The sequence below is a fragment of the Dasypus novemcinctus genome, chromosome 21, assembly GCF_030445035.2.
Source record: "Dasypus novemcinctus isolate mDasNov1 chromosome 21, mDasNov1.1.hap2, whole genome shotgun sequence".
Taxonomy (NCBI): Eukaryota; Metazoa; Chordata; class Mammalia; order Cingulata; family Dasypodidae; genus Dasypus; species Dasypus novemcinctus.
Genome location: NC_080693.1, coordinates 66,315,412 through 66,340,008, shown reverse-complemented (window position 1 = coordinate 66,340,008; position 24,597 = coordinate 66,315,412). Strand labels below are relative to the sequence as shown.

The 24,597-nt window shown below is 42.5% G+C and overlaps 1 protein-coding gene across 1 annotated transcript in view; it reads right to left on the bottom strand.

The window, feature by feature from the left end:
• The window catches only part of ITGB3 (integrin subunit beta 3), a 67,813-nt gene that overhangs the window by 22,499 nt on the left and 20,717 nt on the right, over positions 1-24,597 (bottom strand). Inside the window, exons 3-6 of the mRNA XM_004447118.4 lie at positions 4,126-4,321; positions 3,018-3,270; positions 1,766-1,928; positions 1,090-1,251 (exon numbers count right to left, since the gene is read on the bottom strand). Coding sequence (XP_004447175.1) covers positions 1,090-1,251; positions 1,766-1,928; positions 3,018-3,270; positions 4,126-4,321 — 774 coding nt within the window. The remainder of the gene's footprint in view (positions 1-1,089; positions 1,252-1,765; positions 1,929-3,017; positions 3,271-4,125; positions 4,322-24,597) is intronic.

Here is a 24,597-nt window from a genome sequence, read left to right as displayed (position 1 = left end):
TGGCCTTCTTTTGGTATTCCTAGGAACCCATCTTGACAAGCAGCCTTCCTTGACCATCCCAGCTCAGGATGAGCATCCTTTCTTTGACTACCTACAGTCCTTACTGATGGTGCCACTCATTTAGCACCAATGATATTATGTGTTATTAGTAAGGACCTGTGTTCTTTCTCTTCCATTATACCAAACCTTTCCGAGGGGTAGGACCTTATACAGTCTCTATATTTCCCTAGGCCCCTGGTACAGTGCCATGCACACAGATTGTGATGCCAAAGGCTGCTGACTCACTCAGCACCTGGTAGTTCTATGGGTGACACCAAGGAATTCATGTGACACTGGGGATGGTGGTGATTCTTTAACATATCCATGTGATCCTAAACCTAGAAGGAAGCTTCTAAGATTATCTGGCTTGGTCTCCTGCTTTTATACACAGGTACATTTAAACCATGTAGACTAGGCAGTTGCTATATTATCTTTAAGAGATGAAGAGTTCACACCTCCCCTAGATCCCCAGAGTATCAGCATTCTGAGGGTCAGCACATTTTTCTTATGGCTTACATCAGCTTCCTCTGTTTCTGTATAAACTCCTTTCCTCTTATTTAACTTTCTATGGCCATAGAAAACTGTTTATAAGAAGTCTTCGACAAAATCATCCTTTAGACTTTTTCTTTCATGCTATGACTCTGATCCCTATAACCTTTTCTCATAGGACCTGCTAGCCATGATTTCAATTATCTTTGTCCCTTTTTTCTCTGTCTTATTCCAATAATCACAGTGAGCATGGTATTCCAAGAAGCAACTAATCAGTGCAAAATAGAGAAGAAAAACTGCTTCCCAAGCTGTGTCTGCAAAAGTCCTTTGGGTCTACTCTGAATGCCACGATGCTGCTGCTGCTGCTGTTGCTGGCAGTGGTGATAACCCTTTCTGCAAGTTGTACCCTGGATGAGGCTGTCTGGTTGGAGAAACTGGGAGGAGCTGAAACCAAGCCCTGCAGCCTGCTCAGAGGAAGAGCTGCCATTTTTATATTTACATAAAACCTCTTCAGTTCTGGCCATAATGAATAGGGACTGTAGGTGATGCCAGGGACCTTACCAAGGTAGTAGAGGCAGAATAATGGTTGTCACTGCCAAGGTGGCACTGCCCATCATTGGGCTGGACAATGCCTGCCAGCCTTCCATCCAGTGCTATATGAGTCTTAGCATCAGTGGTGAACACCAGCAAGTGAGATGCATCATTCCTCCAGCCAATCTTTTCCTGTTTAAAAAAAAAAAGGTAAAGGAGACCAAGCAAGTTTAGCCATGTCACTGGTAAAGAACAAAGATCCAAGGAACTCCCATAGCTGTTTAGTTCAAACGGCTGAATGACACCTTCTTCAACTCCACACATAGCCAATGACCATCACATAGTCCATCAAAAAGCCATCTGTATCTGCAGAGCTGGGTTGGTCTAGAAGAAATTCTATCTGAATATCTACCCACTTCGCTGAGGTTAACACAGCCTTGACTATGAAATACTTCCAAAGAAGGCAGGAAGATGCTCTCCCCCAAAAACATCATGAACCACTGAGATTCAAAGGAAAGTCATCCCTGGCCAGGAAGTAGACACAAGCAGAGGTTGCATATCAGGAGCTACATTGCTCATACCTGCCTGCAGCTCTGCTTAGTTTCTATCTCTTACTTCACATCAGAAATTCCCAGCATTGAGTCACTTCCTTCCCCATTCTGATCCATGCCAACAACATCAGACAGTCCATGCCCTCCACACTCACATCACAGACTGTAGCCTGCATGATAGCATCAAAGCCGCCCTCTGGGGCATCTCGGTTCCGAGACACACTCTGCTTCTTCACCTCCTCGTTGAAGCGGGTCACCTGGTCAGTTAGCGTCAGCACATGCTTGTAGCCAAACATGGGTAAGCAGGCGTTCTTCATGCTAGGGAGGGATCAGAGATAATTTAAGCAGGCACCCTGCTGGAAGAGGCAGTATGGGAAATGGAAGGAAAAGGGGAGAGTGACAAATATGGATAATGGTGTGTCCAGCCAGATCTATAGAAACATAATTATCCAGGCAGTTCATACTCTAAAGCCATCAAATTACCTGAGGCATCACATCAATCTTACCTCCGGCTAGCAGATAAGAGAATGCAGTGGAACCAGACCACCTGAGTTCAAATCTCAGCTTCACCACTTACTAGTCCTGGGACTTCAGTCAAGCCTCCCTAACCTAACCTACAAAAGTGGGGATAATAATATCTCACAAGAGTAGTTATGAGGCTTAAATGAGTTAATATAGGTAAAGCGCTTAGACCAGAGGGAGGCATATAGTAAAAGCTCTAATTGTTGTTGCTATCACCTTATAGTTAACAGTTCTCTAAAGTAACAAAGCAAAAGCTCAGTAAGTTAATATTCCTGAACCATCAATAAATTGGTAGACCATGCTGTCAGAGGCACTTGTGTCCTAGGTCTAATGGTTTGTTTAATTGATGGCTGATGTCTTCACTGGGGAAACTTACAACACAGGCAGAAGTTTAAAAGCTACAACATACAACTTTGAAAACTAGCAGTGGGGAGCAGCTGCAGCTCAAGTGATTGAGCGCCTGCTTCCCAAGTATGAGGTCCCGGGTTCGATTTTAACCTTGTGAAACTAATATCCTTGGTGATAAGGAGGACAATGATGACAATGGAATCAATCCTTCTGAAATCATAATTCAAAATTCCTGTTTTCTTATGCATAAATTCCTCTCTCCTGGCCTTACTCTCCTCCCATTTCTCTTACCACCTAGACCAAGACCAAGAAACTAAAAAATTTCTCTTTCTAGATCTCCAGTCTTGTACTCTACTGACACAAACTCCAGAATAGCTAGCCCATTTTCCAGGCAGGAAGACCAATGTGGACAGGAGATACAGTTTGGCCATAAAGAAGCCAATGAAGCTGCCCAGAGCTAGAAATAGGAACCGGAACTTGGTCCTGCCTGAGGCAGGGCAGAGAAACACCTTCCTGGATCCTTGAGGAGGGACTTACTCATAGCAGGGATTTTTGAGGGCCTCTGGTGGGGAGATGTACATATATGGTGACATGGGCTTGTCCACAAAGGCCCCAAAGCCAATGCGCAGGTTACTGGTGAGCTCACGCATCTGCGAAGCCAGATTGGTACCCAAGCTCTGGATGCTCTTCAGGTCATCCTTCATGGAGTAGGACAGGTCCATCAAGTAGTAGATGTCAACAGGGTAATCCTCCACCTGCCGCACTTGGACGGAGAAATTCTTCGAATCATCTGGAAGGCAGCGGGGTGTTAGTTTTTCTCCTCTCCTCCCTCTAAGACTTAACAAGTGATTTTGGACACAGTTGGGACTGAGTAACTGCTTGATCAAACCAAATTTGAAAATGCTAGTCCCCTCTCCTCTCCCTTGCAATTCTGTACCTCTATCAATCTCTTGATCCTTCTATTTGTATCCTCTTCTTTCTAAATCCTCTGTGTCTAATCCTCTGGATCCCAAGGGTTTCCACCCTGAGTCAGAGAACTTTTCTCACTTACTACACTTCACACTCTGTGTAAGACAGGAAATGTGTCCTAGCCTTCTCTGAATTCCATAATACCCAACACATTCCTTACTCAGATTAAGTACTCTCTCAAATTCTTGATTTAATTGAAAAGTCAAAGTCAATGCTTCAAAAGGCCTGTCTCCTAGTCAATTCTCCATCTGTAGCTCTTCTGTCCCTATTTTTCTCTTCCTTCACACTTCTGACACAATCGCATGTGGAAAAGGGACTTAGAATTACTTCCTTATCCAAAATCTCATTTGAGACTCAACACAAATCTATAAGGCAGATGAAACAGGCATTTGGGTGAAAGAAGAAACAAACATTTTCTGAGCACCTGTGTCAAAAGGGTTTAGTAATTTCCCCAAGGTCAAATAGTTTATAGTGGAGTCAAGATTCCACTCAGAAGATCCTGCTTTCAAGTCCCAATACCTGCTATTCACTCTCATTCTCCTGCCCACACCTCCCTACCCACAACTCTCCCACACCCTTATCTTCTCATCCCATCACCCTTTTGAGCTGCTCCCCCAAGACTTCCTGCACAGACTTCCAACTTGTGCACTGGGCTAGCAATGAGGCCCATCCCTACCTGGCCGTAGTCGGAGTGCAATTCTCTGAGGACTGACTTGAATGACCTGGGAGCTGTCTCCAGAGCCCTTGTTGCTAAGGGGCCTGGCCTCCAGTACTCGGGCCTCACTGATGGGAAACTCAATGGACTCCGGAGCACAGTTATCCTGCAGCAGGTTCTCCTTCAGGTTACAGCGGGGCGAACCCAGAGGCAGGGCCTGAAACACAGAAGCAAGGGGAAGCTCTGCGATCAGAGCTCTGGCAGCCCTCTACCTCCTGCCGTCCCTGCCATGTGCCAATAGCCTAGAACTTATCCAAAAATTTGGAGGTTACCCAGCATGAATGAACTAGCATTGTCCTTCCTAGGAAGGGGGAAATTGAGGTACCAGAAAAGCTAAATGAGCACATGTTCGTGGATTTGGTAGCTCGGGAGAGGGCCTGCAGAGTAAGATACCTGTTAGACGAGTGTTTTTCAAACTGAAGGGCAATCTGTTTATGGGTCAATTGAGTGGATCAATTTATTAGGTCTCAATTCTTTTTTTCTTTTTTTTTCTTTGTTCCCCCCGTCTGCCCTCTCATGTTCCCCAACAGCCCCCTCATGCCTAGGCCCACCACACCCCCACCTGCACTCTCACGCCCCCACCTGCCCTCCTATAGCCGGGCCTGCCACGCACCTCTCCCACGGCCCCTTCAATTATCATTTTATATAGTGTTGACTACATAGTAGAAAAAAGATTTTTTATTTAATACATTTTAAATAGAATAGGGAGGGCTGGGGGGAGCAGGTGAATATGGGAGATTGTTGGGTATGTGGTTGAAACTATAATCTTGGGAAAACTCTTTAGAAAATATAATAAGGAAGGGTTACTGGTTTAAGGAGTTTGATGGGGGCATCTGGCACAGGGTTCACCTGGGGCAGACTTCTAGGAAGTGTGTGACTGCTCATCTTGTCATAGTGTGTTCTATCAGTGGTTGGACACCTGTACAATGAGTGGTAAGGTGTTGTATCCCCATCCTGTGGAGGCCTGATGTTCTCAAACAGAGGGGAGGGTATCTCTTGAGAGCATGGATGGCTCCCAATGGGGGAGGACAGACTAGTGTGTCAAGCCCTCAGCATTGTTGCAAGTATCTATGGATCTTGTCTTTCAAGCAGCAAAGCTTGGTTGTCACTGTGGTCCCTGAGAGAAGGGGGGGAGAGGAATAGAATAAATAGAAGAGGGGATAACTAGGGGAAAATGGAAGTGTTCTGAATGACCCTGCAATGATGGATACAGGCCATGTTAAATTTCACCAAAAATTTATAAAAGTGTACAATCTAAAATGTAAACCATAATGTAAACCATAATGGAACCATGGTTAGTAGCTATATGTCAATATCTGTACATCAGTTGCAGCAAATATAACATCCACATGTAAAAAGATCATTACTGGGGAAGGTGGAAAGGGTTTGATGTTGGGTATATAGGAGTCCCCTATATTCTATCTGTGACTTTACTGTGACCTAAAACTTTTTTGAAGGCATAAAAAAAAGAAAAGATGTAGACACTGAGGAAAAAATGGAAAAAAATTGCCTTGTGACTGTACATACAGGGCAACACCTATTACAGTGATGAAAGGCAAAACATCAAAAAAATTTTTATATTTTTCATTTTTTTAACACCCAATTTATTTTTTACTTTATTTTTGTTTTTCTAATACTTAAACCTATCATTGCTATTTCTTTTTCCTATTAATTGAAATTGGCAATATATTAGACTTCATTTTTGAAGAAGTTTCGGATCACAGAGGGGTTCAACTATGGCAGGGGAGGAGCACTGGTGTGGAGTGTCACTGATGGGGGAGGGAGTTCTCCAGGGCATGCATATAAGGTATACAGATGTTTGTTGGGTACTGACATGGTGGGTAGAGTTTCACACAACTGAGGGAGTGCTGAGTTCCCAGAATGGGAACTCACTCCCCAATGGAGCAGCAACAATCTCCCAAGTGCAAGGGCAAAGATCAGTGAAAAAGGATGGTTCAATGATGGGCCCATGACACTGATGACTATGCTTATGAACCTGTGTGCTTGAAATTTCAACTAGACCTAGAGCTGCAGGGTACCTAAGAGTTATCTCCTGAGAGTCTCCATGTTGCTCAAATGTGGCCATTTTCTAAATCAAACTCAGCATGTAAATGCATTACCTTCCCCCCAGGATGGGACATGACTCCTAAGGATGAGCCTCCCTGGCACTGAGGGATTACTACCAAGCACCAGCTGGTAATGCAACTAGAAAAAGACCTTGAATAAAAGGGGTAAATGGTAAAGACAAATGAGTTTATATGGCTAAGAGACTTCAAAATGAGTCAGGAGGTCATCAGAGTGGTCACACTTATGTAAGTCTCAGCAGGATCTCAGAGACAGCCAAAGTAGATACAACCCCAGGTAGTGGTGCTCCTGAGGGCTATGGAGACACCCAGGTCCTATGGTCATGAGAGATGGCTCTGGAGCTCAGTGCCTTGCCACTGGGCCCTACTTTGGAACTTGTGCTCCTGCATGTGATGGAGTTGGACTCAGATGTGACCTCTCTACACATGCCTCCTCTGTCACTTTTAGTGACTCTCTGGCTGGTGTTGGGGTTGGTGTATGCTCAGGAGTCTTGAATCTCTGAACTGTCAATGTGCCAGCTGGGCCCTGAGCCTCAGCAGAGTTGCAACACCACTCTCCAGTTTGTTGGACTTACCCAGGTCAGTTAACAGGAAGTTAAGGATGGACAATCACCACACCAGGGAACCAAGAGAGTCTAAAACTGCAAGCAGGAGAATCCCATCCATCAGCCATGTGGGATCTAAGCTCAATTTGGAGGTGGAATGGGCATCGCCATTCCAGGGTCCTCAGGATAGAGGAATAAAATATGTATTAGAGTGGACTTACTGGTATACTACTATAGAACTGTTGTGACTCTAGCAACAGAAGAAACTGTATCATTGATGTGGAGACAGTGGCCACGGGAGTTGCTGAGGGCAGGGAGAGGAAAGAAGAGGTGTGATGTGGGGGCATTTTCAGGACTTGGAGTTTTCCTGGATGATACTGCAGGGACAGATGCAGGACATTATATATCCTGCCATAACCCACTGAATGAACTGGGAGAGAGTGTAAACTACAATGTAAACTATAATCCATGCTGTGTAGCAGTGTCCCAAAATGTATATATCAAATGCAATGAACGTGCCACACTGACGAAAGAGGTTGTTGATGTGGGAGGAGTAGGGGGGAGTGGTAGGGAATGGGAGTATATGGGAGCCTCTTATACTTTTTATGTAACATTTTGTGTGATCTCTTTATCTTAAAAAAAAAAAAAAGGATAAGATAATAAAAGAAAAAAAATAGGGCATGGAGGTGGCTCAAGTGATTAGGCACCTCCCTACCACATAGGAGGCCCTGGGAGAGGTGAGCAAACGGAGGACACAATGAACAGACACAGAGAGCAGACAGTGAGCGCAAACAACGAGGCGGGGGAAGATATAAATAAATAAAAATAAATAAATCTTTAAAAATAAATAAAGAATAGAATAGAATAGAATAGAATAGAATAGAATAGAATAGAATAGAATAGAATAGAATAGAATAGAATAGAATAGAATAGAATAGAATAGAATAGAATAGAAAATATCAACATGTATATATAGTAAAAGTGTATTGTTATACATTGTGGAAGGTGGGGTATAACATGTATAATAAGTAATGATATAAACCTGCTTAATAAATAAATAAATAAATCTGCAAGAATAGCCAAAATCAGCTATGTACAGCAAGGGAAACAGAGAAATTGAGAGGTGAAAATTTCCTTGTTTGTCTGATTTTTGTTTATTATTATTATTATTATTGAAATCATGAAAATGCTCTAATAATGATTGAAGTGCTGTATGCACAACTATATGATTATACCAAATACCACTGATTGTACACTTTGGGTGAAGTGTATGCTTTATTAATATGTATCAATAAAATTGATTCATTTTTAAAAATCCAATCAATTATTATACAAATGAAGCATTTTAGTGGCAGCACTTCTATTGTCCCTTCACTTAGCATAATTTTGTAGAATGAGTACAGCATACTGGCTCTTCTTGAGTCTAATTTGTGCAAATTTTTATTGTACTTTTTAAATAGCCTTCTTTTTCTAAGCAGTTTTATTGAGCTATATTCACATACCATACAATCCATCCAAAATGTACAAGCAAAATGGCATTTAGTATAATCACAGTTGTACATTCATCATCACAAAAAATTTTAGAACCCCATTACTCCAAAAGGAAAAACTCCACACCACTTACCAGTCACCTCTCAATCCCTCCATCCTTCCCCAGTCCTACATAACCACTAATCTAACTCCATCTTTATAAATTGATTTATATTTACAGTTTATATAATGGAGTCATACAATATTTAGTACTTTTTATCTCGTTTCTTTCAATTAGCATAATGTTTGTTTGCCTGATATTAATATCTTGTAACATTAATATACATTTGTTCACTTTCAAAGAAAACAGTCATATATACAATATTACTCACATTCATATTTCACGTGAGGTTTCACTATGCTCTACAGTGCCATGTTATATTTTTTAGCTTTCCTTCTTGTAATATACAGGACCTTAGACTTTCCCTTTCAACCACAGTCATACCCATATATTAGCACTGCTAGTTAGAAATACTATAATGTACTTTCAACTTTTCTGTTCATTTCCAAGGATTGGAAATGAATCCCTGGAAATGAAGTTTTGGATCACAAACAATCTTTATACCAATCCCGCAAAGGTTAACTCTCAGCTTTCCATTCTCTATCCTCATTCTATTCACTGGTGAAATATATTCTAACTATGAATTCCTCAGTTTACACAATATATTTAGTTCGCAATAGTGCAATCATACAGTGTTTGTCCTTTTGATTCTCGCTTACTTCACTCAACATAATGTCCTCCAGGTTCATCCATGTTGTCATATACTTCATGACTTCATTTCTTCTTACAGCTAAACAAATTGTGGTGTACCATCGTGTGTGTACACCACAATTTGTTTATTCATTCATTGGTTAATGGACACCTGGGTTGTGTCCATCTCTTGGCAATTGTGAACAAAGCCACTATAAACATCAATGTGCAGATGTCTGTTCTTATCACTGCTCTCAGTTCTTCTGGGTATATGTCTAGCAGCAATATTGCCAGGTCATGTGGCAAATCTATAACCAACTTCTTTAGGAACTTCCAGCCAGTCCTCCACAGTGGCTGTACCATTCTACATTCCCCCCAACAGTTAATAAGCATTTCTATCTCTCCACATCCTCTACATTTATAGTTTTCTAACTTTTTAATAGTGGCCATTCTAATAGGTGTGAAATGATATATCATTGTAGTATTTTTGTTTGATTGATTTGTTTTGTTTTTTTTAAGGAGGTCCTGGGGATTGAATCCAGGACCTCATACTTGAGAACAAGCATTCAACCACTAAGCAACATCCGCTCCCCAAAATTTTTAGTGATTTTTCTTTCTTATGGAGGTACTAGGGATTGAACCCAGGACCTCAGACATGGGAAGCAAACACTCAAACCACTGAGCTACAGCCAATCTCCTTGATTTTCATTTCCCTAATCGCTGGTGATGTTGAATATTTTTTCATATGTTTTTTCACCATTTGTATTTCTTCTATGGGCAAATGTCTATTTAAGTCTTTTGCCTATTTTTCAATCAGGTCATTGTCTTTTTATTGTTGAGTTGTAGCATCTCTTTATATATTATAGATATTAAAACCTTATCAGATATGAGATTTCCAAATATTTTCTCCCATTGAGTTGGCTGCTTTATTCACTCTTTTGACAAAGTCCTTTGAGGTGCAAAAGTGTTTAATTTTGAAGAGGTCCCATTTATCTATTTTTTTCTTTTGTTATTCATGCTTTGGAGGTAAGATCCAAGAATCTACAACCTACCACAAAATCTTGATGATGTTTCCCTACATTTTCTTCTAGTAGTTTTAAGGTCCTAGCCTTTATATTTAGGTCTCTGATCCATTTTGAGTTGATTCTTTTATAGGGAGTGAGAAAAGGGTCTTCTTTCATTCTTTTGGTTATGGACATCCAGTGCTCCCAGCACTATTTGTTGAAGAGACTGTTTTGTCCTGGTAATGTGGACTTGGAAGGTTTGTCAAAAACCAGTTGGTTGTAGAGGTAAGGGTTTATTTCTGGACTCTAAATAATCAATGTGTCTATCTTTATGCCAGTGCCATGCTGTTTTGACCACTGTAGTTTTGTGATATGTTTCAAGGTCAGGCAGTAAAAGTCCTCCCACATCACTCTTCTTTTTTAGAATGCTTTTAGCTATTTGGGAGCACTTCCCTTTCCAAATAAATGTGATAACTGCCTTTTCTATTTCTGTAAAGTAGGCTGTCGGAATTTTGATTGGTATTGCTTTCTATAAATCAGTTTGGGTAGGATTTACATCTTCAACAATGTTTAGTCTCCCAATCCATGAACACAGAATGTCTTTCCATTTGTTTAGGTGTTCTTTGATTTCTTTTAGCATTGTTTTATAGTTTTCTGTAAATAGGTCCTGTACATCATTGGTTAAATTGATTTCTAGGTATCTGAGTCTTTTTGTTACTATTGTAAATGGAATTTTTTCCCTGATTTTCTCCTCAGATTGCTCAATACTAGTGTACAGAAATATTATTATTTTTGTGTGTTGATCTTGCATACTGCCACTTTGCTGAATGAGTTTATTAGCTAAAATAGCTCTGTAGTAGGCGTTTCAGATTTTTCTAAATACAGAATCATGTCATCTGTGAATAGTAAGGGTTTTACTTCCCTTTTCCTATTTGGGTGTTTTTTTTTTTTTCCTTATCTAATTATTCTAGCTAGAACTTCTACCACAATATTGAATATGTTGACATTGGGCATCCTTGTCTTGTTCCCCATCTTACAAGGAAAGCTTTGAATCTTTCCCCATTGAGTATGAAGTTGTCTATGGGTTTTTCATCTTTGCCCTTTATGATGTTGAGGAATTTTCCTTCTAGTTCTATCTTTTGAAGAGTTTTCATCAAGAAAGGATGCTGGATTTTGTTGAATGCCTTTTCTGCATTGGTTAAGATGATCAGGTGGTTTTTCTCATTCAATTTGTTAATATGGTATATAACATTAATTGATTTTCTTATGTTGAGTCACCTTTGCAGGTAATGGTATATTATCCTTTTCTCCCCCTCCTTATATATATATAATTATTTTTAAAGAAGATTTAGATTACATAAATGTAACATAAAAAATATAGGGGATTCCCATGTATCCTATCCCTCCCTCTCCCACACTTTCCCATTAACATCTTTCATTAGTGTGGTACAATTCTTTTGATATGCTGCTGGATTCTATTTGCAAGTATTTTGTCAAGACTTTTTGCATCTATGTTCATTAGAGAGATTGGGCTGTAATTTTATTTTCTTGTAGTATCTTTATCTGGCTTTGGTATTAGGGTGATGCTGGCTTCATAAAATGGGTAATTTTCCCTCATCTTCTATTTTTGGAAGAGTTTAACCAGAACTGGTGTTAATTCTTCTCGAAATGCTTGGTAGAATTCAGCTGTAAAGCCATCTGGTCCTGGACTTTTCTTTTTTGGGAGATTTTTGATGACTGTTTCAATCTCTTTAAAGGTGATTGGTTTGTTGAGTTCTTGTATTTTTTGTAGAGTCAATGTAGGTTGTTTATGCATTTCTAGGAATCTGTCCATTTTATTCAGTTGTCTAGATTGTTGACATATAGTTTCTCATATCTTCTTATGATCCTTTTTATATCTGTGGGGTTAGTCAATTTTATTGATCTTCTCAAAGAACCAGCTTTTGGTTTTATTGATTTTCTCTATTGTTTTTTTTTTCCCTCAATTTCATTTATTTCTGCTCTAATTTTTATTATTTCTTTCCTTCTGCTTGCTTTAGGATTGGTTTGCTGTTCTTTTTCTAGTTTCTCCAATTGTTTGGTTGGATCTTTGATTTTAGCTCTTCCTTCTTTTTTAATATAGGTGTTTGGGGCTATAAATTTCCCTTTCAGCACTGCCTTTGCTGTATCCCATAAGCTTTGATAAGTTGTGTTCTCATTTTCATTTGTCTCAATATATTTACTAATTTTTCTTACAATGTCTTATCTGACCCATTGATTGTTTAGGAGTGTGTTTTCAGCCTCCACACATTCAAGAATTTTCCAGTAAACGGACTTTGGCCCAGTGGTTAGGGCGTCCGTCTACCATATGGGAGGTCCGCGGTTCAAACCCCGGGCCTCCTTGACCCATGTGGAGCTGGCCATGCGCAGTGCTGATGCGCGCAAGGAGTGCCGTGTCACGCAAGGGTGTGTCACGCAAGGGTGTCCCCCGCGTGGGGGAGCCCCCACGCGCAAGGAAGTGCGCCCGTGAGGAAAGCCGCCCAGCGTGAAATAAAGTGCAGCCTGCCCAGGAATGGCGCCGCCCACACTTCCTGTGCCGCTGACGACAACAGAAGCGGACAAAGAAACAAAAAAGCAGACAAAGAAACAAGACGCAGCAAATAGACACCAAGAACAGACAACCAGGGGAGGGGGGGAAATTAAATAAATAAATAAATCTTTTAAAAAAAAAAAGAATTTTCCCCTTTCCTATCTATTATTGATTTCCAATTTCATTCCATTGTGATCTGAGAAGGTGCTTTGTATAATTTCAATCCTTTTATAATTTTGAGACATGCCTGTAATGTGGTCTATCATGGAGAAAGATCCATGGGCACTTGAGAAGAATGTATAACCGACTCATTTGGGAAGCAATTTTGTATGTGTCTGTTAAATCTAGCTTGTTTATCATATTGTCCAAGTTCTCTGTTTCCTTGTTGATCTTCTGTTCAGTTGTTCTATCTAATGATGTGAGTGATGCGTTGAAGTTTCCAATTATTATTTTAGAGATTTCTCTTCCTCCCTTCAGTTTTACCAGTTTGCCTCATGTATTTTTGGGGGCACCGTGGTTAGGTGCACAGATATTTATGACTGTTATTTCTTCCTGGTGGATCATCCCTTTCGTTAACACGTAATGGACTTCTGTATCCCTCATAATTTTCTGCATTTAAAGTCTGTTTTTCTAATATTAGTATAGCTACTCCTGCTCTTTTTTGGTTACTATTGGCATGGAGTCTTTTTCCAAGCTTTCAATTCAGCCATTTTTAAACCCTGGGTCTAAGGTGAGGGTCATGTAGGCAGCATATGGGTGGCTCATGTTTTTTTATCCATTCTGTCAGTCTATTTCTATTCATTGGGGAATTTAATCCACTCATATTCATTGATATTACTGTAAGTGCATTATTTACTTCTACCAATTTATTCTTTGGCTTTCATTTTTCATCTGTCTTTATACTCTTGGTTATTCTTTCTGCTAGTCTTGACTTCTACACTCTCCTCCAAGTCTCTCTCCTTTTTCTTTCAGACTGTAATGCCACGTTTAATGCTTCCTGCAAAGGTGGATTCTTCTTTACAACCTCTCTTAGTTTATGTTTATTTGTGAATATTTTAAATTCACCTTCAAATTTGAAAGACAATTTTGCTAGATAAAGAATTCTCAGCTGGAAGTTTTTCTCTTTCTTTATTTTTGATGCTTGACATTCTGAGTAGTATGTCTTAGGTCTATTCAAATTTATTCTGATTGAGGTGTATTGTACTTTTTTTTTTTTAAGCTTTATTTATTTCTCTCCCCTTCCCCCCCACCACCCCGCCTCGGTTGTCTGTTCTCTGTGTCTATTTGCTGCGTCGTCTTCTTTGTCTGCTTCTGTTGTTGTCAGTAGCACGGGAATCTGTGTTTCTTTTTGCTGCATCATCTTGTGTGTCAGCTCTCCATGTGGGCAGTGCCATTCTTGGGCACGTTGTACTTTCGCCCTGGGCAGCTCTCCTTACGGGCCGCACTCCTTGCATGTGGGGCTCCCCTACACAGGGGACACCCCTGCGTGGCACATCAGTGCTGCACATGGGCCAGCTCCACATGGGTCAAGGAGGCCCAGGGTTTGAACTGCGGACCTCCCATGTGGTAGACGGATGGCCTAACCACTGGGCAAAGTCAGCTTCCCTATTGTACTTTACAGACATGTAAATTCATTTCTTTCATGAGAGTTGGGAAATTTTCAGCCATTATTTCCTCAAATACTCTTTCTACCCCTTTCTCCACTCTTCTCCTTCTGGAACTCCCATGAAACACATGTTGTTGTGCTTCATTATTATCATTCAACTCCCTGAGTCTCCGCTCAATTTTTTCCATTCTTTGCTCTCTCTGTTCTTCTCTCCAATTTCAGCTGTTCTGTCTTCTGCACCACTTATTCTTTCTTCTGTCAGTTCAAGTCTAATGTTGTAAGCCTGTAATGTGTTTTTTATCTCACCTATTGTGACTTTCATTCCCATAAGCACTGTTATTTTTCTATTCAGGTTTTCAAATTCTTCTTTGTGCTCACCCAGTATCTTCTTGAAGTCCTCTATATCCTTAGCTTTATTGTCTTTCCACTCATTGATTTGATTTAGGAGATTTGTATGAACCTCATTGATTAGTTATCTCAAATCCAGTGTCTCATCTGGGGCTTTGATATATTCCTTCACTTGGGCCATTTCTTCCATTTTCTTATATGACTTGTAATATTTTGCTTATGTCCAGGCATCTGATTATGATGGTGAGTTTACTCTGATCTCAATATGTCTTTCTTGTATAGGAATTTAGTGGCAGGAGACTGTATGTTACTGCTGTTCTTTGTCTTGGTTCAACCTGTTCTAAGTCTCCAGGACTGACCCTGTTAGTTGCTCAAATCTGGGTCATGAACCCAGTAATGGGTCACAGACCTACTTCCAAGGGGAGGGAGGCTATAAAAGCCAGGAAGAGCCTCTCACTTATTTACTTTTAATTTCCTCACATGCACTTCCTCGTTCCACCAGCAGATGATGGTTTTTGGTAGCTCTCTCAGTTCAAACCCTGGTTGGGGGGTGATCAAGTCTTTCTGCTGAGATTCTTTTCCTGCATCTCTCTCTTCTGAGTGGTGTCTGACCTTCCCCTAGTGTCCTACACCCTAGAACATTTTCCTCCAGGCTGTCTCTGCCTGTCCCTACCTATTTTTCTGGAACAGAAGTGAGTCCTGTGACTCTCTAATCCACCATCCTCTAAATAGCCTTCTGATGTGCAATTCTGAGTTAAAGGGGGAAGTGGATGTGGCTCGACTGAGAGAGCATCTGCCTACCATATCAAAGTCCAGGGTTTGAACCCAGGGCCTCCTGGCCTGTGTGGTGAGCTGGCTCACGCGCAGTGCTGATGCACACGTGGAGTGCCATGCCACACAGGGGCGTCCCCCGTGTAGGGGAGGCCCATGGGCAAGGAGTGCGCCCCACAAGGAGGGTCACCCTGTGTGAAAAAAGCGCATCACACCCAGGAGTGGCACCACACACACACAGAGCTGATGCAGCAAGATGACACAACAAAAAGAGGCACAGATTCCCAGTGCCGTCGAGAACGCAAGCAGACACAGAAGAACACACAGCAAGTGGACACAAGAGAGCAGACAATGGAGGGGAGGGGGAAAGGGGAGAGAAATAAATAAATCTTAAAAAAAAAAAAGGTAAATTCCTGTTGTGAAATAAAGGCTCAAGCAAAATTGAAGAGTGATATCAACTTTCCACAGAGGACACTGAGAATAGCAACATAGCTACACAATTATCTTGAACTTTAAGGGCATCAGTTGACTCTTTAATACATGACAAAACAATAATTTAGAACAAAACAAATCATAGTAGCAACATATTAAGGTTTTATAGTATATGTTAATATCACCAGCAAGGATCCATGGCTTTTAAATGTATTTGCCAGGTGTTTCCTTCTTGGAGTTCTGTCAGTTTCACACTGTTTGCTGGCCCAGGTGTACTGTGTGTAGCCTTTGTGAAAGTAGTGAGCCATCAATTGGGAGTCAAACTGATTTCTTAAAAAAAAAAGTTATAATTACCTGCCTGCTGGCTAACTTTTCAGTACACTGTAGCTACTTGGGTAGCTTTGGGCAGGATGTTTCCATACAGCATATTTATATTGCTCGTCATGTAAATTAAAGGCCTTGTATTAACACTTTTCAATCTTTTTAGATAAAATTGTGCTTTGCAAGAATGATTGGTGCTCTTTTTTTTTCATAAAATGGCTGTGGACACTGCTAATAATAAGCAACATTTATATAATCAACTACAACTATCTTAATTTGGTTCTTCAAGTTTTCTGTTGCACTTGTAAAATGCTATAGGGAATATTGTATCAGTCTGAATTTTGTGAATCTCAAAAAAAGATTGTTTTTGAACCAATCCATTCCTGTGGGTGTGAGGGCCTTTCACTGGATTATATCAGTGAGGTGTGACTCAGGTTGAGTCTCCACCCTCTTCCTGGGTCAGATATAAACAGACCCACAGAGAGAGACAGACACACACAGTGGAAAAGGAAGCTGCCATATTTGATTCTGCAATTAAAGAGAGAGGATTCCAGGTTCACCCACAGCTGAGCTCAAGAAGAGACGTCCCAAGAGGCTCAGAGAGGTGAGGCCCAAGGAGAGATGAGCCATATACCTGATAGCTCACAGCTAAACTCAGAAAGAAAGCAGAGGAGCAGCTTTCTGCTCCTGAGAGAGGAAGTCGGGAAAGAGACAAGCCCTATACCTAGCTGCCCGCAGCTGAGCTCCAAGAGACAGTAGATTCTGGAGGGGAAGCTTCACTATGTGGCAGGACCCTGAGAAGGCATCTCTGCTGATGCCTTGATTTGGACATTTCAGAGCCTCGAAACTGTAACTTTTATCCTTAATAAAATTTCCATTATAAATGTCAACCCATTTCTGATATTGTGGTAAACTAAGACAAATACTGAAAAATCTACTTGCTTGAACTTGTAATGATTTGTGAAATGAAAACATGAGTCACAACTTTTGTTCTGTGGCAACCTAAAAGAAAAATAAAAGGAACAGTTTAGAAGCCACTTGTTAGATGCTGGCTAGACTGTGAGGCCCATGATGGCAGGGACTGTGTGCCTCTCATTCCCATTCTATGCCCAGCACCCAGACCAGGACCTAACACAAATTGAGAAGGGGAGGGCACAACCAGGCAGCAGTAGAGTGTGGGTTAAGAGCACAGGATAGATTAGTAGGTTGGCCAAGCCTAAATGCCAACTGTGCCACTTACTATCTAGTTACTAGGGTAGGTTACCTAAACTCTTCTAGCCTACTTTCCTCAGCTACAACAGGAAGATAATAATAGCCCCTCCTTCACGGGGATGTTATAGAAGGCTAAATAAGACAATGCACGTAAAAACGTAGCACGGCATCTGCCCCAGGGTAGGTGCTCAATAAATGTTAGTTGTTATTATGAGATGCTAAGAAATATATTTCCTGGCTAAATTAGTTTATGAATACCCTCCACAAGCTTGGGCATATCCGCATATCCAGGCCACTGGCCAAAACCTATCCTATCATTTCAGTTTCCTCCTTCACCCTGGGCAATGGTCAAATAGAGCACCCTCCTAAAACCCTGGTGCATATCTCACGGCCCTCTGCAGCTCTAGGACCCTGCATGTGTTTACACCTGAGTGTTCATTAGGGAACAGGAAAGAACATGGGAAAGCAGGAAATGTATTTGATTCACAGTCTGCCACTACTTAGTGATGTGACCTCAATTAAGTCATTTCACACCTTTGAGCCTCAGCTTCCTTGCCTGTACAATAAGAGTTTAGATGACACGGTGTTTTCTGTCCCTTCTTGCTCTGACCTTCAGCATATTTAGCCAGCATTATGTGGGTACATGGCCATGATGTCTCCTTGACAGGTTGAGGGCATTGGCCAGAAAGGTGGAAAACCCCTCCCCGGCCTATTTCACAAGACCCAGGTCTTCAGGCTCTCCCCCAACTCCTTTCCACCTCCTCTCACAGCCACTTCCAGGAGCTAGCTGGATACCTATACCAATACCCCAGAACTCTTGGTAACATTTATTGAGCACTTACTGTATGTCCAGGCACTGTGATAAAGTGGATTATTGCAATCCTCCCGACTGTTCTGTAGGGCTGGAACTATTATTATTATTATTATTATTATTATTATTATTATTATTATTTATTATTATTTGGCAAGTGAGGAATCCGAGGCCTCAAAGTTTTACAAGAGAAACCTGAAGCTTGGAGGCTTTACAAATGAGGGACCCACTTTTACAGGTAAGGTATTGGAGGCTTGGAAGAGTTAAATAGTTTGCCCGAAGTTGCAGAACTAGGAAGTGGCAGAATTGAGATTCTAACCTTTTGCTGGGTGTAATTATCCTCATCAAATGATCAGTTTTATTACATTATTCACAGAGTGAGGATCAAGACAGAAAAGTGTGAGGGGGGAAGGGATGCTCCTTACAAGGGCTATACCAGAGAATACCCCAGGTAGGAAAGAGGATACAAGATGGGGATGTGGGAGGTGTGGGGAAGGAGGAAAAACTTCCTGCCTTCTCAGCTCCCTCGTGTGTTCTAGCAGCAGTATTGCCAGGAAAGAGATGGGGCCACAGCAGCCATCCACACTAAAAATGTCAGGACTATGCGCCTAAAACCTCTCCTGATGCTCGAAGAATCTCTTCTCAGCCTCCCAGTCCTCCTCTGAGAGACAGGAGGGCTTTTTTTTTTTTTTTTTTGATAGCATAGAAACGTTCAAAGAAACCAAAAAAAAAAAATTGCTCATAATCCCACCATTCAGAACTAATTTCTGTTAATATTATGATAATTATTCCAACACCAACATCATGAGAACCACCCTGGACCAGGAAAAAAGGGAAAAGAGCTCCTGGGCACAAACAGCTTCCTTGTTTCTCTCTCAGCTTCACAGGTATGAGGGAGGGGAAAGAAATGGCATCAGCCACAAGAAAGACCACCTAGGACCTTCCCGGCCCAAATATTCTAACAGTGGGCATCACAGACCCTCCGAGTTTCTAAGGGAGATGAAAATTCTCTCCCCTGTACCCAGCTCTGGCTGAGGACAGAAAGGCAGAGGGGAAAGAAAGGTTTTTATGCCCAGGCTCCTCTTGCTGTCCCTGAGCATCTCTCTCCCAACCCTTCTCCCTCAGGAGATAGTATCTTTCTAACCCCAATCTTATCTCTCATTCCAGCTGCCCACAAAGCTTCAGGGAGAAAACTTTCCCAAAAAGGCAATGATCGGATAGACCAAGAGGCACTAAGCAGTTGTTCTCGTCCAGGTCAAAGACACATGCTGAAGGAGAGAATGCACAGTGGGGAGACGAAGCTCAATGAAAAAGGAGAGAACATCACAGAACTTCAGGCTACATCAGTGGCAGAAGAGAATGGGTCTGAGGGGGTTTTCCTGGCCCCTATTTTCTAACAGGACAGCAACTCAGACACAAAAGGACAAATATTGTATGACTGTGTTACTATGAACCAAATAGATTGTGTAACATATTGTATGGTTAAAAAATGTTTTAGATGTATTCAGTACATCTAATTGAGAAATGTATGTTTTTATTCAACTGTGTTTTCTTTTTATTTGTAATTGTTTATATTTTCAATTATTAAATGTACAAAATAAAGTTAAAAAAAAAAAGGAAGGCATCAGGAATCAAATTTGGGACCTCGTATATGGGAAGCAGGTACTTAACCACTGAGCTATACCCACTCCCCATGACAGCTCTTATTCAAAGAAGGTTTGAAGGGAAACAGATTTGGCTCAACTGATAGAGTATCCACCTACCATATGGGAGCCCAGGGCACCCTGACCCGTGTGGTGAGCTGGCCAATGCGCAGTGCTGATGCATGCAAGGAGTGCCGTGCCACGTGGGGGTATCCCCTGCGTAGGGGAGCCCCACGCACAAGGACTGCGCCCATGCAAAAGAAGTGCAGCCTGCCCAGGAGTGGCACCGCACACACGGAGAGCTGATGCAGCAAAATGACGCAATAAAAAGAGACACAGATTCCCAGTGCTGCTGACAAGAATACAAGCAGACACAGAAGAACACACAGCCAATGGACACAGAGAGCAGACAATGGGGCAATGGGTGGGGTGGGTGGGGGGAGAAATAAATAAAAAATAAATCTTTAAAAAAAACAACAACAACAAAGAAGGTTTGAAGTAGTAGGCCCTGCTGACAGTCCTTACGGTTTATTGTGAATTCCCCTAGAAATATAAACACTGAGGAACAAAAACTGTCTCTCTCCCTCTGTTTGTGGTCACTGACATCAGAGGTCAGGAACATACCAAGACTGCTTCTCAGCCAAGCTCTCCCTGAGGGCCTCCTGTCCCAAAGCAGTGACCTCAGCACACTGGGACAATATTCTATTTCCTAATAACCTAGGCTGAGAAGGTAGAGGGGATCTCCCAGGTTACTCACAGAGAAAAGTGGAATTGGGAGTGGGAGGGTGGATATTAGAGACACAGTTCCCAGTCAAACCGGATGTTACACAAAAATGGCAAAAATAAACAAGACCCGTGGGACACCCATGAGCACAGAGGCAGGAAGTTCCAGCCACATACAGTGTGAATTTGCTGAGTGCCTGCCATTTCCCGGGCGAGTAACATGTGCTATTCATACCCTCCTCCTCCATGACTCCCATTTGGGAAACTGGGAAAGTACAGCCTAAATACCTGTCACAATCCTATCTCCCTCACAGCATTTGTCAGAAGATAAAATAAGACAGAGTATGAAATGCTTTCAAAATATAAAAACTTCAGTGTAACTAAAATATACTCACATCCTTTTCGGTAAAGGATAAACAAATAAATGCAAATGTAAGATGACTCTTTTCTACTAGTACAACGATAACTAATACTAATACTGCATACTCTTTTCTTGGAAGACAAAGGTCAATATGCCCTGGTACTTGTTTTTTCCCCAGAGAGTTACTGAACCCAAATGCATTTACATTGTCATTTTGATTGACTCATCTGGGGAGGACAAAAATTAGTTGAACCCTCAGAAAGAGAAGTGTGGAGGGGACTGAAAGAGGAAGGAGAGCATTTTAGATTGCATAGTTATTAGTATTTCATACCTGGTTGTTTACAGGAGGAGGAGTACTATTAATATCATACTTTTTTTAAACAGGTTGGAGCAAAATGCCCAGCACCCTCTCAAGATAGACATTCATCCTCCAGATTTAAAAAAATAAAAAGTAGAAAGAGCAGCAGAGAAATGAGAAAGAAATAGAATGACAAAAAAAGAATATAAATAGTGGCCTAAACCTTTTCCCCTGCAGAAGCAGAGAAGAAAACAAGAAATAAGTCCTACTGGAGTCTTCCTCTACTTTGCTAGCTCCAAACTCATTCTACCTCTTCCAGCCTTGCGTATCAGGGTGAGCAGGAACTGGTCCACCTTCTGGTGTGCTCTGGGACCTATAAAAGGATTCCTAGTATTTCCCTCCACTTTAGGATTGTCAAATTTAACAAATTTTCAGGACATTTTTACACTAAAAAAAAATTATTTGTGGTCTTTATCTAGCAATCCTACTCCACCTTCACCCACCTGCACCCAATGATCAGCCCCTTTGATTAACAGTATTTGCCCAAACCTGCTCTTATAGGAACTCATTCTGGTGTAGCAGGTCCAGGGTGAGTCCTGGGAATTTTTATTTTTAACAAGTACCCCAGATGATTCTCACCACTAGATGAGTTTGGGAAGTTCTAGCATGGTGCCACTGAGGACAAGGCCACAAGTGTGGCCTGCATGAAGTAGGCCCCTTTGGTAGATTACAGCCCAGACATAGCACACACAGCACCACTCCCACCCATGTCAGAGTCAATCCTCCAAGAACACACCCTATACAGATGGGCCCAGAGCTCCTTTCTCATCCACGCAGGCTACAGTTTCCTATTACCCGGCCAAGGCTCGCTACGCACACCCAGAGCGGAGCGGCTGTCCTCTAGAGGCCAAGGGAGAGCAGAGCCCAACCAGTTGTTTTCCCAGGCACTGCCAGCCCTGCCTGGACAGTCAAGGCAGCGGAGGCAGGAGCACAGGGGGTCTCCGGGATCAGTATTCCAACAAATCACATACAAAGTGGCCCAGATGCGTCACCTTTTGTTTTCTAAGCCAAAAGTCGAGGCATTTTCAGCAGGTCACTTAGCCTGGAGAAGCCCTGCTCTCCTCAGGAAAAAACAACAGTTGCATCCAGGTCAACTCCAGGATTCCCACTTCCCATTCCTTCCTGACTGACACTGTTTGCCCACCCTGGGCTCTTCTGCCCTCTCTGGTCATCCCTCCTCTCTTGATTTCTGACATGTTGTCACTGACCCCTTGGTCTCGCCTACTTATATATTCTCCCAAGGAATATCTTACTGGACCTTCTACCTGCCCTCAGAAGCTCTCATTGGTCCTAGCTGCCCCCCATTTCCTCCCTGACAGCACTCCCATTCCTAGGCTGGTTCTCCCTTCACACTTGCTTGCTTCCCTACACCTTCCCACCTGCCCTCCCCTGGCCTGCTCCAGGAGTCACCCCTAAATATTCTATATTTGAATCGTCAAAATCTGATCACGTGACCTAAGTAAAGGCTTTTTCTGGTTAGACCTCAAAATACCTCAGCTGCACAGCTTAGTCCCTATGCAAATCAAGAGGGGTGAAAAATGTGGGGTGAGGGAGACAGACCCTTCAAGAAGGTTTTTCTTTTTCCCCAGACTCCTCTGAACCACAGTTGTCTGCATCTCTCTTGGTTTGGGTTGAAAAGGAGGGAAGAAGGAGGGGAGAACATCCTCTGAGTGACACTGAGGCTTCTCCCTTGTCACCCCTCTGCTCAAGCCACCGTCAGGCTTTCCCATACAAACAGCACATGCTCCCCATTTGCATGCCCTCCTTTGCCCCCATTCAGCTGCAGAACTGCAACTTCCTCGTAAAAGCAGCTTCATAATCACCTCTTCTTCCCTCTCCCTGCCTTCAGCAACTACTGTGGTCACTTTCTCGACCTCGATGCTATAATTTCTTCTATTACTAGTCACAATAGTTTTATAGTAGAATATCAGTAAGTCCACTCTAATCCATATTCTATTCCTCCATTCTGTGGATCATGGGATGGTGATGTTCACTCCACCTCTAGGTCAAGAGGGGGCTTGGATTCCACATGGATGATGGATGCAATTCCTTTGCTTGCAGTTGTTGGCACTCTTGATTCCCTGATGTGATGTTTGACCATCTTCACCTCCCTGTTAGCTGACGTGGATAAGCCCAATGAACCAGAGAGTAGGAGTCACAACTCTGCTGAAGCTCAGGGCCCAGCTGGCACATCGGCAGGCCAGAGATTCAAGTCCCCTGAGTATGCACCATCCCTAGCACCCACCTCTTATATTTTTTAATGTAACATTTTTTGTGTGTGATGTATATATCTTCAAAAAAAATACAGTTTACGAAAATGATGGGGTGGGGGGTGGGGAGTGGGGTATACAGGAACCTCTTCTGTTTTTTATATTTTTTAATGTAACATTCTTTGTGGTCTATTAACTTTAATTTAAAAAGTGTAAAAAATAATTTTTTTTAAAAAAGCAGCTTAATAATGACGGTGGCAAGGGAAGGAGGAAAAAGCAAGTGAAAAGGGAGGAGGTCACATCACACTAGAGCTGAGCTCAGCTCAGCTCAGCCCAGAGGGGAGGAGAGCCTGGCGGGGGTGGAGAGGAAGAACTCACCCATTGCTCCCGCCCCCAGATCCAGGGAATGTTTCATTTGCTAAATAAAGTCAATGTGGCCCAGATGTTGGGCAGCTGCCTCTGAGAGCAGTTCACGTGCAATTCCCCACATTGGCCAAAGCAGCCTGTTGGGCTGGCCTCTGCTGTTCTAGCAGGGCTCCCGTCAGGAGATAAACACAAGTTCCTACCCCCACTCCCCACCCCTGCCCCACAGCCTGCCAGGGAGGTTGCCTTTTTAGGAGAAGCAGACAGGGAATGAGAAGTAGGGTTGGGAGGTCATAAAAGCAGCAGAGGCCTGCAGCACGCTTGCATGGCAGAGGGAGCCTCAGGGAGCTGATAAAAAGCCCACCAGGAGCTCAGGTAACTCCCTGCAGGGAGCCAGGCCAGAGACTCAGCCCGCAGACTGTCATCACCAGGAATCTCTCTAGCCGCCTTCACCAGCTCTTGCCAGCTCCAGATTCCCATCGCACCCACAAACAGCCATTCTCTCAGACACACTCGTTCCCTAAGGGCCAGACACAACAGTCTAGCCTAGACACAGCTCACCCTTTCCTGTCACTGCTCTCCCCGCCCCTCCCCAACCTCACCAAATTAGCCCAGCTCCTCTCGTTGACACCCAGGAGAGGGAAGGAAGGAGGGAAAGACACAGGGAAGAAAGGAAAAGGTAAAGCCACAGAGGGCCAATCACCAGAGGGGAAAAGGGAAGAGAAAAGTCCCTGTGATTAAAAATCCACACACATACACACAAGCGGCAGAATCCTCTTTTGTTTGCCTTTCTAAAATGCTGGAAGTCTGCAGGCCAGCATGCCTTCCATACCTATACCCTCTCCTGCCTT